Genomic DNA, 18,419 nt, shown 5'->3' on the forward strand with positions numbered 1-18,419 from the left:
TACAGGAATTTCAGAATTTGGCTTTGTATGCCACAGTTGCTATTTTATTTATAACAGTTTTGTTGTTTGTGCAGACCGTATTGGCTTTAAAAATCAAATGCTTAACAGGTCGGACAATGACCATGTGAGCTTCTCTGAAAGCTTTACAGGTGTCATGAGACAAAATCACACAGGGAAGAGCACAGGCCTCCAAGAAGACCAGTACTTGGCCCTAATCAGGAGCTTAACTCCATAGAAGGGTTTGCAACAGCCTTGCTGGATTCATAAGTGAAAGCCTGTGTTCTGCAGTCTGTCAAAAGCTGGGGAATGGGATTGTGGCCTTGTAGACAGACAAATGCTGTATTGCCTTTTCTAGTAACAGAACACAATTCTGAACTAAACCTGTGAGGACAAGGTTTTGTCAGATCTGCATTGTCAGGGCTTGTTTTGGCCTGCCTGAAGCTTTTGTTCTGGTCTTTTTAACTGTAACAGCAATCGTCTAACAAAGTGGTAGCTGTTATCTAAGCAGTTATTGCTTTAGCTTACTTTTATATGATTGTATAATATAGTGCCTATAGTTGGGAGGTGTTAATGTAGGGTTGATGGTTGGACTGAATGGTCTTCAAGGTCTTTTCCAACCTAGACAATTCTGTGATTCCGTGATTCTGTATTTGTCAACCTAATAGGTGGAACTAACAAGTCATTGTTCTGTGTAAAATGAACTGTCTGAACCTAGGATAAAAATGCATTGTGGAGAAGAACAAACATGGTATAATAGCAGAGGCCTTAAAACTGTGGGCACAAGGTGATAACAGAGCCAACAGAGCTACAGCCAACCAACCCACCAATGATCTCTAAAGGAATGCAGCCGTGGTGTGGGTCAAGCTGGTTTTAGGTGTTACAATGAGAGCAAAGACAGAATATGTAAAGTATACCACGTATAGCAAATACGAGTGTAACAAGGAATTGCAGAAGACTATAGAGCAAGCAAAGTGTAAGGTATATTAGAAAATGTATAAAAATAAGCCCAGTTGGATCCAAGACTAAAGAGGAATAAGGTCCCACCATCAGCATTGATGCCTTCCTACTGGAGAAAAGCTCAGGATGATGACAGCTTTCCATAAACCTCTCCCATCCCAGACTAAAGCCATCAGCCATAGGACTCAAGGAGGGGTCTGTGATGAGCATAACACCACAGAGAAGGAAGAGGTATTACAAAGTCTGTAAAAGATTTTTAACTATTTTTGGTTTAGTTTGCTGAATTTTCTTTTTTTCTTTTGGGTTTTTGTTTTTTTTTTTGGTAATAAATAGATCTGGACTAATTGTGTTTCTGAGGCCCACATAAAGTGCATGAGCTGTAGTACAATACTGTACTTAGAAGTGGACAAATTACATTATTCAGCCTGTAGCAGTTGTACTTACTTCCCTTGGGCATATAATGGACACAGAGGTAAAAAGAGGAAAGCAAAAAAATAGAGCTATTTTTCTTCACCCCGTCCTTTTTGTTTGTTTGTTTGTTTTGTTTTTGCTGTTAAGGAGAGCTTCTACCATAGTGTTTTGTATGAGGGAACAGAGCAGGTATGCCAGAAATCCTTTGTACTCAGTCCTTGCAAGAGATGAAGATGAAGGTGATGTTTATAAACCAGGTGAACAGATAAAAAGTCCGCATAAGATTGAGCTTGCTGCCAGGTTTGCAGAAGTGGGAGTCCGTGCAGTCCTTGTGTATCTCTGGCAGCTCCACTGCCAGTGTGAATACGGGAATATCAGAGGCAAGAGGTTGTGCCTCTGAATCTCAACACCAAAGGCTACAGTGTGGTGAGGCAGTTGCTTGTTTACTTTTGGAATATTACAGCTTGCAATCAATACTCACATAGTTTTGCTTGCTTGACCCTGAGGGGACAAAATGAACACATTTTTTTGCTGTGTAGAGCTCACTGGCTTGTGCCTATTACATGCCTAATGTCTACTATCAGCTCACCATGATTCTGAGTTGAAATTTTCAGTGCAGCATTCATCCCCTGAAAAAAAATTGGAAATAAATAGAAACATATTACTCACCCCATTTTCCTCTCCTCACACCGTATCTAACATAGCTGTACTCTGTTCATTCCCGTGCTCATCTCAATATTCCCACTGTTTTATCTTTACACTATGACCTGTATGAACACTCTCCCAAAGTGTTGGGTTCCTAAGTTATTGTAGCAGGAAAGTGGGAGGAGAGGAGTCTGGAAATTTTGTTGGAGATCTCCATCTGAGGCCTGAGAGTAGCTTGCACCTTGCACAAGCTTCTTCCTTCAAATAAAGGAGAAGGATATGCCATTGCTTGTTCAGCAAGGAGAGGTGTGAAAGGGCCATTCATTTCTTCTTGGTTCTCTTATAAGTCAGAGCATCCCATTGACTTTTCTTTCACATCTCTGTCAGCTGGATTAGTTGTACCCTGTTGGGAACTGAGAAGGAGCAGGGGCAGACTGGTGCTGGGACTGGTTGTGCTAGATCTGTTCCAGTGCAAGCTGCTCATGGCATCAAGGAAATCCCTGCTGGCCAGCTAAGGTGAGACTGTAACTGCTCAGTTCCTCCTGCACATAAAAAGGTCATTACTCAGTGATTGCACTCAAATGAATGAATCAGCGGCTTGCTTGTACTTAGGCTCAGCAGGGATGGCGTACAGAAAGACCATGTAGTATATATATTTGAAATATGTTTTTAATATTGGGATTTGCAAAATTCTTTCTGTGTTGAGCTGTAAAACTGTATTACAAATAAAGAACCATTACTTTATTCTTGCTGACACATAAGCAACCAATTGTTTTTCTAGTAGTGCAATAAATTTCAGTAGGACTGTTGACTGAGGATGTTTTGAAAAGAAAAAACCAAAACAACACTAGCAGTTTTCTGGAATAAAGTACAGATTTTCATCTGAATTAGGGAAATTTCTTTGGATAATTTTTTCTTATATTAAAATTAATTTTAATAATTTGAAAATAATGTTTTATTTAATATTAAAATATCTTCTGCAAAACCCTGAGAAATTTGGGAGGGGAGAGGAGGAGAAGTGTTTTCTAGAATCTATTATATTGATATCCCTTTATTAGGGTAGACAGAATTTTCAGTCTTGTGGTTTCCTGTCACAGGCAAAACTTGTGGTCTGTTTTCCTCATCTGCCTTCTATCGCATAGCAGTTTTTCTGTAGCTCATCCAGTTTTCCTCTCTGCACTGTTGCATCGTTACTCTCTGTATTCCATAACCTGGTGTTACAAAACTTAAGGTTATCTTCTGTCTTCTTCCTTCTCTTCAATGTCTTCCTCCTTTGCCACGAGTTCGCTGTGATAAGAGCCTGAGGAGAAGGCTGCTCTGATTTTTTCCTGTTGAAACTGCCCAGAGTTTCATCGGTGCCTGTCAGTGCTTTGCATGGAGAGGCACCAAATGCAATGGAATTGGTTTCAAATGGTGAAAGTCAGTCACAAGCCCTTCATGATAGTATCCCAAATATCAGGGGGGTCATACTTTAATATTTGGTTTCCAGCCAGAGCCTTGCAAAACTGACAGCTGTAAATAAAAAGGGCTCTTGACTCTTTTATTTGTAGGTTGTGCAAATGAGACAGTGAAATTAGAACTCTACAGTATTTTAAGACTGGTGATTACCATAGAGCTAAACAGTGTACCCACGTCTCAAGCCCATAATTAATACGATCAGTTGTGGTTCTGGATCTTGAATATGTTACTTCTGGAACTATAGACTGATACATTTTCCTTAAACTAAGCCTATTACTAATCTCTGGAATTCAGAATCCCTTGTGTCTATAAACTGCTACTTTATTGTGACCACACCTGCCAGTCTATTGCTATAAATGTCCTTAAAGATACATGGAGTTTTAACCAGTTAGAATGAAAAGAAATGACCAGTTGACTTTTTCATTTGTTCTGAAAAGCTCACAAGGCAAATTAATTAGTCTAAATCAAGATGGCGTGCGTTCAGGTGGATGGGTAAAGGCCAGAAATAGTCTTTTTCTTTTGCCTAAATAATGCATAACGATTTCACTTAGATTTACTTTAAAGTTTGAAGGGATGAAATGAGAGCTAGAACAATTAGCTTTTTTGAGTTAAATGAAAGTTAGGAGAGGATCAGTCTACTTAATTGCACAGATAAATTCACTGGTTTGGTTGGTTTTTTTTCAGACACTGCTTGTTAGTTTTTTTTCAAGAATTTCCTAATGAATCTTGTCATCAGATTGTTTCTTCATTTATCATGCACTGCTAATCCTTTTGCAAGAAAGAGAGAAGTGTTATCAACTATAGTAGGTAAAACTTTTTATTCACACTTTTGCTGATGTGACACCACATTTTAGTGGGTATCATTCAAAGCAATGCTGAGTAAGTGATATACTGAACATTTTTGCAAGGAATTCAGTGCCTCACCAAATGAAACAGGTCAACTACGATGACACTTTCAGACCTGCAGGACAAGGAAGGGTTTGTGGGTGTGAGAGAGTTCAAAATAAGGCTTGTGGCCATTTTGTTTGGCTTCCTGGATGTTAGCATGCACATACCTGCTATTTACAGTTACCTTTTGGATTCTACTCAGACAACACGTGTGAAATTCTGGCCAGGTAGCATCAATGTAAATTTTGTCACTAGCAGCTGTGGCATCAGGGTTTCACTTGCCTCCCTGCAGGGAGAAGTTGTTATGAAGCCTATGCTGTGCTGACATAACACTTGAACTCACTTGAAGATATAAGTGGTGCATATCAGTTATCAATCTGCCTGTCTATAGATTTTATACTGCTGCTTGTCACTCAGACACGGGATAATTCTCTACATGAAATTAAGAGCAAGGGAAAACATCCCTAACAGAATTCTTAAAATCTCTGGCATCACTATCTTCTGTGACTCAAACCCTGCTTTGCCATCAGGGATTCAGCAACACGTTTTTAAGAGATTTGTAGTTTAGGAATCCAGAGAGCTATTCATGTAGCTTTCTTCATAACAAGGTGGGGTTTGTACCAAGGATCATAATTTCAGATATGCTGTGAACTATCTTACTTAGGTATTGTTTGCCATAAAATGGTTCGCTAGTATGAGTGCAGAAATGTTAAAATGTGACCCCTGCTAGCAGAAAAAAGGCCAGAACTCTCATCAGAGAAAGTGGTTTTTTTTTTTGGCTTAATACTGAAATGCTCCAAAATTGTTTATTATGATGGTGAACATGTGTGGGTTTATTTTGTGTCCTGGTGACAGATTTTTGTTCTTTTACTCTCTATCATTAGTGATATATAGTTAATTTCTTGTCATTGAGCCTTGGAGACACATGTGAGAAGCACTTTCACTGACAGGCCAATTTCTTTGAATGACCATAGCTTAGATAGAAACCAGGTATTTATGCTGTTAAGAAAGTTTATAATAAATTTTATTCTGTGGTGAGATCTAGATCCAGTAAGCTGAGCTCCTCCTTTATCTGTTCTGCTCCTCTTTTCAGTGGTCATGCTGCTGATACAGAAGCGCTCTGGGAGACAGTCACTGACTAAGTCTTGAAACTTAGAACAGACATTTGCTGGTGATCAGCTACTAAGCAATTTCTCAGTTAACAACTGAAAATCAAGTATGACTCACACATGTTAGTCAGGGTTTGGACATACAATGTCATCAGTCTGACACCATGTTACTGGTCTGGTAGCCGTGGTGTTGGTGGCTCGTTGCCTCTCAGTTTATGGTGGATGGGCTAAAGAGTTCTTTGATGATGGGAAGCCAGAGCTAAATGAGTGTCTTCCCTCTTGCCCAAGCTCCATTGTGTATATACACATTTCCATAGATCAAGGGCAACTTGATCCAAAGAATAACTTTCTCATTTGTAGGTCAAAATCAGTGTGTTCTGGTTCATTGAGACAGCAAACTGACTGCCAGTTGTCTGATACCTTCTAATTGTTGCAGACATGGTACTATTTTCTTAGTTTTACTATTTTTATGCAGTAACACCAAGGAAACAGTCTGTTATGTTTCCATGCAAGGCAGACAAACCAAATCACAAACAGGTCTTCATGCTACAATGTCATTTGTATTTTTCCTCACACAATTTGGGTTTTGGAATGATTCATGCCACCACTCAGTGTTTCTTATTACTTTGAAAATACTAAAAATGTCTGTACTTCAGCCAGGAAAACACTAAATAGCCATGACTGCCTTTTGCAGGAAAATCTTACCTTTGATTTCTTAGGTCCTTTTGTACGCATTGATTAGGTTTATGTGGAAAAGAGCTTTGGGAAAGAGATTTTAACCCTCTATTATACTGTTGCAACCTGTTCAAAATTACATGCATGTTCATGTGAGGGTTGCACTGGGATAATGAGGTGCCTTTGGACGTGCCAGGGGGGAAGTTATGTAGAGAGGCTGTCACGTCTTGGTGTATGTTTGATCGTTGTTCTTGCAAAGTTGTGATGTGCATTCTGTCATGGTTTCAGTAGGGAAACCCAGTTTGCTTTCAATAGCAGGCTAAGGGAAACCTGTATTACTTAAATGGACAATGAGAACTGCGTAGTTCTTGGGCAAGAATTAGCAAGTACATTTCAAGTGTAGAGATTGTATAGTCAAGTGGATGGACCACTTGACAGGACTCTGAGAATAATAAGTCTTTCTTCAGCCTAGACATTGAATCATTGTGTGACATCTGGCAAATTGCTTCAACACTTCTGGCTCTGTTTCCCCCACAGGAAGTAGAGAACTCCACTTTAGAATGAGATCTGTAAGGGCTAGTGTAATAGATAATGGTTATAATGATACAGTTCTCTGCAAAAGCTTGGATAATCATCTTCAGCAGTGGCATTAGTTTGAATTTGTTTTCTTAGTTGAATGGAGGTTTGACATGTGCAATTTCATGTTTCAGTTGGGCAAATTAATCCTTGATGGACTGGTGGAGAAGTCTGAGTGATTTTTTCTGACTATTTTTCTGACTATTCTACTTTAGAATAAGTATTCTAAAGAATACTTATTTTAATGAGAATAAAGATCTTTATAATTTGAAGCCAATTGCCAACAGAAGGTTGCAAATTGTTAATGCAAGGTTAAACTAAATTACAAATGGGGAAATGCTTGCATTTTAAGTATCTTTTACATTGTTACAGAAATAACTTTGTGCTTCCTCATGTAACATTTACATTTTATTTTGAAACAATGTTAGCTGCTGCTGAAAAGATCATGAAATTGTATAGGTGAAGAGAGACAGGAAATCCAGTCCATTTTTTTGTGCTTGCATCACATGCTGGTACCAAATGATCAGTGGTTGCCCTCCTCAGCTTTGATTTGAGCAGATTTGGGATTCTGCAGTGATGTCCCACGCGTGCCAGTGGCTACGCTGCTGTCTTAGTCGCAGCAGTCACTGTATTTCAGGTTGGCAGTCTCTGAGCTAATAGCAAAAGAAACATGCATTGGTATTGATTAAACAAAACATAGTTTGAAAAATATGATAAATGGTCCCAGTTTGCTTTTCTGGATTGTTGATTTTAGTATTTTCCACGAGTTCCCAGATATCCACTGTAGCAATATATAAAGCCATAATGTTCATCTTCTCTTCTCGCCTATGCAGGACATAGCTTAAAAAACATAAGGGTGACCACTGTCTCCTGAGGAACAGAACAGCAATTAATTGGTTTGAGCACTGCTTACACAGAACAACGATGAGCTGTACTGTGTCTGCTGCAGAAGCTTATACTATGAAGGCTCAGCAAATGCTAGTTTGTCCTAGATATGTCCTTTTTGTTGTCTGCCACATGCTTGCATAAAAAGCTTTAAAACATACCTGAATGGGGCTTTTAGAAATTCTTCTGCTGGTTAGTAACCTGTAAGAGAATTCCTTTTTTTAGAACATTCTTCTTTCCTCCACTCTTTGACTCTCATTTTTCTTTTTCCCCTGGATGGATCCCTGCGGCAAGAAAATCTCTTCAGCTTGAAATCTTTTTTCTTTGCTGTCCTTTTCAGTTAATTTTCAATTCACTTATGTATATTCTATGTCTCCACTTGTTCTCCCGGGAGATATCAGACAATAACCTCCTACGCTGTAGATCAGGGGCTTTCTGAAAATGCACGTGGGGTAAATTGAGCAAGATGAAAACTAACTAATGCTAATTAATTCACAGATGTTGTATTATACAATTAAATATATTGTTTAAAGAATAGAAGCACCTGATAATACCAGAGCTACAAATTATTAATATTCCCTCTACAGTGGTCCCTAATTAGTTAGAGTAGGTTTGACCAATTCTACTCTCATGCAGTGCTCACATACCAGGCCTTTAAAGGTCACAGCTAGTGGGATCTACAAAGCCTCTTATAGTTTTGCTAACATGACTTCCTTAACAATTGAGTCAAATTGATAAAAAAAATTGAGAAGGCGATACCAGATGCTAATATTATAGCTGTAATTTCCTGTTGCTTTAGCCAGAGGCTTTGCACTATGAAAATTTGTTCAATGCAAAGAGATCTTCATGGATCGTAAAACAGGACTGTCACTAAACACTTGTTTTACATCTTATTATGGTTCCCTGATTCTTTGGGCAAAAGCGGGTTATCTCTGACTGCTCTGCAGACTGAAGCATCTAGGGATTGCTATAATCTGTGTTTTGCTGTCTGTGTTGCTAGAGAACTCACTGCCAGCTGGAGAGAGACAAAGATGGTGCTCCCACCAAGATCACACTGTTCCTCCCCTCTCCTCTTCTGTCAAGTGAGATGATGAAAAGACTTGCTATGACAAGCACAGGCTAGCTAAGGGTTTTCCCACAATCTGGGAATTAGCTAACCTGATCAGGCAACTATTTGGGCTCTTACTACTTACGTCTGACACAAATGTGTCATCACATAGGAGAGAAGATGACACATAAAATGCTTTCCCATAGGCAGTGCAGTTTTTTAAACCAGTGGTGCACAATAAGCTTAAAAGAACAGACATGGTGATACATATTTATGCCATCAGGACTCCCCTAGCATTAAATTAGGTGATTTTATATGACTACTAAGAACCCTCAGCTTCTTTGCTAGTCTGTGCAGTTGCTTTCAGTTGCGTGTTGAGAACGTTTCTTAAATTTTTGGGTTGGCTTGCAGCCCTCTGCTTTGATTAGGAGCACACAGCAGTCCCAGCAGTTGGAACTGAAGGCACGGCTTCAAGTTAGAGGACAGCGTTATGGAAAATCTTGGTTATTTCTAAGCTTGATCTGGCAAAGGATTCATGAAGGTGCTGAGGTATTAACATCTTTGCATTAAGCCATCTGAAAAACAGGATTTACAAAAAAGGTGCTGACAGAATATCTCCAGGATACAAAAACAGTTTCATGGAATAATGCTCTGTAAGCTGCTCTAACTGTTTAACCTACTATTCTACCAGGCACCACATGTTTGCCAAGTTAAAGGGAAAGCCACATGGCACAAGAGCTGGTGGTATGAAAAGTGTTGTTAAAAAATGAATGGTTGGAAGTTTTTTCCACAGACCAAATGGGGGTGGATTACTTTGTCTTTTTTCTAAGCAATGACCCTAACCTCTGAGATAAAACCCATTGTATCTCCTAAGTAAAGTTGAAATATGTTTGGAAAAACAGGCATTTTGAAGGTCCAGAATATTTGTATTTCAGAACTGGTATACAGTGTAGGGTGGGAGTGTCTGAAGCATGTCACAGGTAACATTTCCTGAACACTTTGTTTGAGGTGGAACTGCATTTTTCAATGGTTAATAGTTCAGAAGTCATTCTGACACAGGATCTGGCTTCACTGGAGTCACTATAGCTGTGCTGTGCCTAGAACTGTATTACAAAAACCATCATGTACATTGTGTATTTTACAGCTCTGAGTCAAATTGTGAAGAGCTGAGATAAGAAATACATTAAGTAGTTCATAGGTGGCAAGACAAGAGCCTGTGTCATGGTGCAGGTGGCAAGCACTGACAGCTGATCCAGCTCCTCAATCAAGATGTGTAACCTCTGCTGAACTCGGTGCTCTGATAATAGTATTTCTTCCAGTAACCCTGCTGAGAGCTGGTGAGAAAGCACTGACCCCTTCATGAACCTCACAGGCTCCATATGCCAAGGCTTGAATCGCCACTGAGATGCCAGTGAGGTCAAAGAGCCGGGGAAAGATGTTGTGCAAAGCATCCTCTGGAAAATACATGAGCTTCACCTCCTTCCTCTCCCCTGGCCCTGACCTGGGGAGATGCTTATGATCAGGGCAGGGCTTTTAAGTGAGTGTTGGAAGTGAGGCTGGGCCCACCTATATCTGTGCTCTTGCTTATGTGCTCACGGTAAAATTGATAGCAAAGGATTTCTATTCTCTTCTGTGCCTCATGCTCTGTGCAAGCACCTGGCAGCTCTGAGCTACATGCTGCTTCTTGCAGCCCCTCCTTCCCTGCTATCCTATTCCTCTTTCTAAAATCATTTAAACCAGACAGCTTCCTGATGTGTTACCCCATGCATGCAGAAAAGCACATGCACTCTCAGTAAAAATTCTCCACATTAGTCTTCTGTTCTCTCCTTTCCTACTTTTTGTGCTGTAGAGAGAGATTAAGTGTCTTAGTGCAGAGCATTATAAGGTTATGTTAATTAGAATAGCCAGTACCCTGAAGTAATGCTAAGTAGATAGGGTTTTGTGGGTTAATGTACGAATTTATAGCAGGCTAGAAAGGCTCTGCAGCAAGGGCCCAGACCTTTGTTGCATTTTTGTTGTACTTGTTGTTAGGGGTTTTTTGTGCCTGAGGCATGCTGTTGTCTTGAGCAGGTCACACTTCATGCAGATAAACATTTTGGTCATGTGTACAATTACTGTACTCTAAGTGTGTCTTTTAAAGTACAAGTTCATAAGTCAATTGCCAAAATGTCTTGATTTAGAACACACTGAAAATGTGATTTTACAATCCTGGGGAAGAAGCCTTTGTGTGAGAGTGGACTGTAATTAAGGAAAATAGTTGTACTCCTTATTGGTCCTTGCTCTGTAGATGATGCATCTTGTAACCTGTGTCTGTCTCTTGCTTTTGTGCTGCAAAGGGACTGCCTTCTTAGGTTATTTTGTATGACTATAGGTTAGACCTTGATGTTCTTTTTAGTCTGTATCCCTAGTCCAGTATGTCAGTGCTCCATGTTACGAACCTCATTGTGTTAAATATGGAGTTTGCAAAATATGTGAAACATACTGAAACACCTCTGTCTTTTCTTTTTCAGGATAATAAAGTTTTGAACAGTGCCTCCCCGAAAAGTGTGATGAGAAATGGCTTTAGGAAACAATACCCAGAGAAGTTACTCCATCATCCCCTGCTTCATCTTTGTTGAGGTAAGTGCAGCATTCAGTTGCCAGGCCTACATAGAAGGTAGCTCTGCCCTGAAGGAATTAAGTAATTTGTTGGCCATTTTGTTTGTAAGGAAGAATGGTTTCTTACTTGATAACATGAATATCCATCCTCGTACTCAGTGCCTTCAAGTCCTCCTGAAAACAGTCCTGCATGAGTTAGCCAGATCTTAGGTACAAGCATGCAAGAACAAGTAGATGCTCTGTTTTCAAGACTTGCCTCTACCCAGTTTATCTGCTAGTCCTGTGGTATTTGGTAGAGACTGGGCAGGAGCTGCAGATGTAGGTCAGCAGATGTGACTGCTCATCTTCCCATTTTTCCTCAGACCTGTATCCATCTTGCTGCTGCACAAGGACTAGACCTTGTTTAAGGAAATGTCTGATTTCACAGTCTAATGGTTCGTAGGCTTAGGAAGCAACACTCCGCTCTGATTTCAGTTCAGGCAGAACATAAAATTTAGATGAGGCATGCCTCTCCTTTAAGTGTAATGAAGGAGCCTGGGTAGCACAAGGGCTGTGAACTGACTAGCAGTGAAGTTACAGGAGTGGTTGTTCCTACCATGGAGTATGGCTCCACATCTTTGTTAAGGGTAGATTTGGGTTTTTTAATTGGCTTATTATTTTACTCTGTACAAATTGCTTTTTTGTGCTGCTTCTTCTACTTACACTAACACTGGTAGACTGGCCCAAAATCCGTATCCAAATCAATGAATGTTCAACTGGTGCTTAAAGTCTGGGATGGTTTTCCTGGCAAGTGGGGCAACTCCTGGTTTCTAAGGAGGGTAAAAGTTTCCATCAAATTTAAATGGTGAAGAGGAGATAACTGCCTGTGACTGACCGTCTTCAGAGCCTGATGTAGCTTGGATGTAATACTCACTCTTTGGCGTGAGTATTATGAGGTGACTTGTGCTCTTCCACAAGAGAAGCACTAAGAACAGTCAAAAGACTACTTGTGATGCTGGGTGTTGTGTAATACTTACCCCATGTCCACTGAAATCTTAGAAAGGTTTGAGTCTGCTGCAGCAGCAGGTGTAAAGGACACTGTGAAATGTTGCTTTCCAGAGCTCCTGAGCACTGATCTTTCCCCAGGGGCATCGGAAAAGCATGCAGTGGTATGCAGGACCTCTCTAACCCCAACTCACCTGGAGTCCCCTCCTCATAGCATCTTCTCCAGCCAGGAGATACAGTTCTCTTATATGCACTCCCTACTTTTTGTACTACCAGTTTAGCCCCCAAAACACAGTCAGATAATCCCTGGATGCTTAATCTAATGTAAGTAGTAGTTTTCCTTTTGACTTGGATGGGCCTTCCTTGCAGGAGGAATCTGACTGGTTGGAAGGTGGACAGAGGAAAAGCATAATAAAACCACTAGTAAAGCTTGGCATAGGGCCTTCCCAGCTGCAACTATGGCAGAGACCAGTGTGGGAAGGTGATTGAGCCTTGCAGTACTTCACAGGGATTTGTCATGGGCATTATGTTCAGCTTCCTGGAGAATCTCTGTCTCTGCTCCCCAGGGAAACTGAGGGGCTGTTCTGGCTGAGACAATGGGTCACTACTTTATCCCATCAGCTAGAGAAAGGAAGGTTAAAAAAGGGGAAAAAACCAGTAATAAGCTCAGAAGAAACCCAATAAACACCATGAGGAATAAGATGTCTCAAATTTCTTGCTTAAACAAGTAGCTCTGAAGACTTTTAGTCTTCTAAATGTATGAATGATGAGACTGGTTGGCAGCCTATGACAGAGATATAAATTGTCCTTACTGCAGACAAGACTAACATGAATATAAGAATAAGTCTTTTTACGGGAGGAAGAGGAAAGGATTTTTTTGCCCTGTAAGTGTACTTTCCTTGTCCTTTCATATATTTACCTTGCTGATTAAAGCACAATTTTAAATTAAAAATGAGTCAAAAGCAGAGAGGTAGTGTCTGAAAAGATGTTCTCTCTGCTACATTTGATGAAAACATGTATTTCTTCCCCTCTTTGTCCACAGTATTGATTTTTAATGTAGCACTACTGGAACTGCAAATTCATAGACTTATGTCAAGCATTGTAGCATTAAACAACAGGAAATCTAATTTCCTGCTGGGAATGCAGAGATGATTGATAGTAGCCATTTGGTCTGAAAAGTCCCTGTAAATCTTAAGGCACGCTGAAGGTGTTTTTCTACTGCTGTGCTTCTGAGACTAAAGGAAGTGCTTTTTAGATGAGCTACCCCAGACACCGAGCCCCATGCTGGATTGCCTGGGTTAGGATGGTCCCTATTTTTGTAGCTTTGAAGCAACCATGAGAATTGATTAGCTGTGTGACATCTTGCTGCAGTTGCTAAAGGTGCGTACAGGACAGCTAAAAATAAATGTTGCCTGCTTTCCTGGTAATACTTTCAATCTTGCAGCAGACATGTTAGGTGATCATGAGGAGGAGAAGAGATGGTCAGTAAATATTATCATAGGCCTGTTCCCCAGAATGTACTGTCTCCCCTACTGTCTTCCATGGAATGTGGTCCTGTGATTAAAAGCTTTGAGATACTTGCTCTTAAGAAAAAAAATGCTGAGCCTTGATCATCATGCCAGATGCCCTGCCAGTAGATGTTTGCTAACTGCCCAGTATGCAGTGTGCATTCAAAGAAGTTTTGATGGCAGTGGTGGAAATGAGGTGTCACAAACAGTTTGGACATTTTAAATACCGTTATGTTTCAGTCTGTACGAATGTGACACTTACTCACATTTCCTTTTTTTCCCATTTCATTTTCCCTACACTGAACTAACTTGTAGCAGTTAGTTATCATGAAACTTGACCTGAGGATAAATGTCTCATTATAAAAGCTTAAACCTTGTGCCTGACTCTACAAATTCCTTTTTATGTTCAAAGTATGAACTTTTTAATAATACAGCAATAGCATGTGTTGTCTAATCTGTAATGGCAGAAATGTTAAATCAAGGTTTTCAGTCCCTAATTAGAAACACAATGTCACATTATGAGTAGATTTAAATAGGGAATCATTAAACTAATTTTTAGCCACTTACCAAATCTGAGTCCCTCTCCCAAATAATGCAGGCAGCGTTCTAGATGGTTCTCTGTTGTGTTATAAGAGGTATGACTGTCGTGACAGTCTGTCATTTGTCACCAGATGAAGATTTGGTATTACATTTTATTAAACACATAAGCAAATAATTTGGACGTACAGAAGATTAATATTCTACTTTTCCCTGCCCCACTTTGCAGCATTGCTTGCAGCCACCATCAGTGAAAGGAGCCATCAGGCGCTCTCACCCAGCCTTGGTTTACATGTAAGAGGTTGCAAGAAGATGAAACCAATTTCATTCCTCATTCAGCTGAACATGTGCCACTGCTTTGAGCAGTGTACAGACTGCTGAATACCTGGTCCATGAGAACTGATGCTGTTAGCTGCTGACTGTTGTTAAATAGAAGTGCAAAGAGCAGAATGCCCTACTCCAGTAGCTTCCAGAGCCCTTTGGAACCAGTGATGGACACAGAGCATGCAGCAAAGGCTGTAAAGCTCCTAGCTGTTGGTATGCCCTGAATCCATTCCAGAAAATGCAAATAGTGCACAGCAGCCTGTTTGAGGATTTGTTGATGGCCAGGACTGATCACTAAAGTGGTCTTATGTATTGTAGGCAAGCATGAGAGAAAGTAGGAGAAGCAGCATCTGGGATGACAGGAAAAATTTTCTCACATAGTCTTACTTTTTCACATACTTTTAACTTATGGTGGCATTTGTTGCCAAAACTCTTTGTGGAGCACCTCCTCCCTCTTTCACCTGCTGGGACATGTGTGATAGAGTCCTGTCAGAAACATCTTTAATGATGTTTCAGCACAGCTGTCTCATTATTTTGCAACCCTGCTTTGCAAGGTTTGATCCAAGGAGTGTTATGTTACATCCTTCGACATAACATCCACACGTGTACTGACTGAAGGTGGGGACAGGTAAAATCACAACTGGCTGAGGTGTGTTTTGTACACAGTGGGCCCAGTTTTCTGGAAAGATAGTTGCATAGTATGAGTAAACAGCATCCCCACAACTATACATGACTTCAGGAGGAAGGCATGTGAACAACTTTTGAGCCATTGTGTCTGTTTGAATGGTGATTTTTAAGGAAGCAATAAGCAAGTGACACTTCCTCTTTTTCCTGCAAAGAAAACCTTCTCATCTGTTCTCTGTCAATGGCAGTTATAACTATAATGGCTCTCTAGATAATAAAAGGAGAAATTTATTCTGGAATTTCTGCTGATGCGGCACTTTCTACTTCCTTTTTCCCTCTCCTCCTTCTCACTGGTTTGAGGGCTTGAGTTGTTTCAGGATGTGAGGAGTCAGGTGCTTCTGAGGTGTGTTTTGCGCATGAAAACACTTCAATTTTCTGGCACAAGATTTAATTAAATTGTCTTAAACTGATCAAAGAGTTACTGAATACCAAGTGACTTTAATATGAGTGATGTATGTGCCACATTGTGCTTTATTGTGGATTATTGTAATCCTGACGTTGACAAGGTAGTAAGGGTATACTCCAATAAGCAACACCATTAAAACTTCAAACATTGGACATCTTTCAAATTCTGTAACCCGAACATTCTACTTTTTCACTCTAAATCCATTGTTCTGCCCTCAGGAAAGCTTTTGCAGGCAGAGTGGAAACTGTTTCTTCTTGACAACTTGATATATAGCACATTGCAAAGAACTGAAGATTTTGTTAGAAAAATATCTTCTCCCCTTTTCCCCCATGAATAAAATGAAAAATGCTGCAGAATACAAAGCTCTAGTCTTACGTGTATTCTGATGTAAACTTTGATTCGAACTGTAGATATGTTACAGTCTCATAGGGTCTCTTTCTACAATAAGTGGGGTAAATTTTCTTTTACTTTTTGGTTTTAGTTTTGGACAGATTGAATCATCTTCAAGTATCAGTTCAAATATAATTTTTAAAAATGTTTCTATTTATAGAAGCACAGAAGGAATGAATTCTTCTTTGCCTGCCTCCATTTTCCTGCCAGTATTTCATGTAGTCAAGCCAACAGCTGAACTACTCTTCAGCAGGAGAATTTCTGCAGTACTGAAATCATTTGTGTGAAACAAGTGCCTCTTGAACTCCTGTTTGTCATCAGCATCACAGCAGGGTTTAGGGAGCTCTGAAAAATAACTAAATTTAGAACAGTCATGACATATGCAGCACATTTTAATTCTAATTTTTTGTTTAGGTGTTCTGAAAACAAAAGATTTTGCACATTTGGGTGACTGGCTGGTGCCTTCTAATTTTGAGCAGTGTTCAGGGAGTGTGAAATGTCTTCTGTGTGCTGTGGTCCTCAAAGCAATATTTGAAAGAGGCATTGGATGAATTGGGAGTGACTTTCTTATTTGTGTTTCTTTTAGAAAAAGTCACTTCTCTCATAAGAAAAACCTGCTGACTGCATTAGAGCTTTATTGATTTGATTAAAATAGCATAAAGGACATACAAACATAGGATCACAGTTTTGAATATTCAAAATACAGGTTTTAATATTGGCAAGGTAGTGCCCAGTTCTAGAAAACACCAAAAAAATCCAGGCAGATTTTAATATAAACATTAACTAAAAAGGCATCCCAAGTTGAACTAACTTCGAAATAGTTGCAGTGATCAGTGACTCTGTTCTGTAGCAGCATCCAGTATCCTCCATGTGGGGCTTTTTGATTTTGTTTCCTGATGAGGCAGAAAAGAAGAATTTCCCGGTGGTTCGTGTGTGCCGGCTCAATCCTTCCCCTTGCTATAGGTGTCTTGCACATAGCTATTTAAAGCTCTTGTGTTGTTTCTCCATCTGTGCCATGCAAGCACTAGTGCTGTGCTGCTCCACTGGGATGCTGTGAGGACAAAATGCCCTGAGGGATGTGTCATGTGCGGGTGTTGTATAAAGTGCCTGTCATTAGATCCTCTAGTTAGACTGACTGTGTGAATTGATGGTGACAGATGCTGTGAGTTCGTAGGAACTCGTTTTATAGCACGGTGATGTTTCTGCATAATCCCCATGCTTCAGTCACTTCTGTTTCTTGGGATTCATTGTTTTTTATTTTATTCACTCAGCATTTTGTTGCTCTTTCTAAATGTGTCTTTATGTTCCCCATTTGCCACTCATTTCTGATTGTTTGCTTTGTGTCTCTACCACATACATCCTTTGTTCCAGATGACTGGATAACTCCATGTTGTAAAATTGGTTTAATCTCAGTGAATAGGTGTCTTCTGAATGTTGGATTAGTTTTTTTGAATTGCTAGACAGTTTTCATATTACCTGACTATAAACTAAAAATTTTTTGAAACAATAATCCTTCTAGGTGCTTCACAATTAGGCGGAGATCACAGAAAACTCATGGCCAAAATGGGCACTCTGAAAAAAGCAGATTGTTATTTGATTCTCCTTAACTTCTTGAGGACATCTTAAAATTAACATTAAGGGACTGCCCAAGAGGGATTAGCTGCTTTACTGCATTTTTCTTTAAAACGTAAGTGAAAGAAGGATTGTGTTGTTGCTTGCAGACACATAAAACCTATTTTGTATCCTCCCTCTTCATCCTGAAAATTTCCCATCTCAAATAATCCCTTTCACAGCCTGAATAGCATCTTAGGGTTTGCAGCAGTGAATTTGGTGCAGTTTTCAAGGAAGAGATGAAAGGTATCAAAAATTCTTTGTCTTTGAGTAATAAAAAAATTCACTTGGTAGTAGAGAAAAATGCTATGAACATACTGCTTTATCTGTTTCACTGTACCCTGAAACTAGCCAACACTTTTGAGAACTACTGAAATTTATATGATGTTGGTCTATATAGCCAGGTTTGTAAAAGAAGGAATTGTGGTTTTTTTAATGATGCAGCAGTTAGGGAGATTGAATTTGCTTTGTTTTTTAAGTAGAAATGCATTTTGCCAATGCATAAGTTAAAAAACCCCATAGCTCTAGTCAATTACTGCTAGAAAAACCAGTAATCAGAATTGATTGTATAGAAATGTTAAGAAAATTGGTTAGAAAACCCAATGCTATTTGTGCAAGTTTTTTGCATTGTATGTGCAGAACTCTATAAGCCAGGTTTGAAGCCTTCTAAGATGGAAGGTATTTCCAGCAATGACTGGGCAACTTTAATTAGGCTTAAAATAGAT

General features: G+C 39.7%; 1 protein-coding gene across 3 annotated transcripts in view; it reads left to right on the plus strand.

Moving 5' to 3' along the window:
• PLPPR1 (phospholipid phosphatase related 1) overlaps positions 1-18,419 on the plus strand; it is a 135,136-nt gene that overhangs the window by 51,243 nt on the left and 65,474 nt on the right. For all 3 annotated transcript variants that reach the window (XM_074813210.1, XM_074813212.1, XM_074813211.1), the window contains exon 2: positions 11,163-11,271. In XM_074813210.1, coding sequence (XP_074669311.1) covers positions 11,209-11,271 — 63 coding nt within the window. In that variant the 5' untranslated portion in view covers positions 11,163-11,208. The remainder of the gene's footprint in view (positions 1-11,162; positions 11,272-18,419) is intronic.

This window comes from Strix aluco, chromosome Z, assembly GCF_031877795.1.
Source record: "Strix aluco isolate bStrAlu1 chromosome Z, bStrAlu1.hap1, whole genome shotgun sequence".
NCBI lineage: Eukaryota > Metazoa > Chordata > Aves > Strigiformes > Strigidae > Strix > Strix aluco.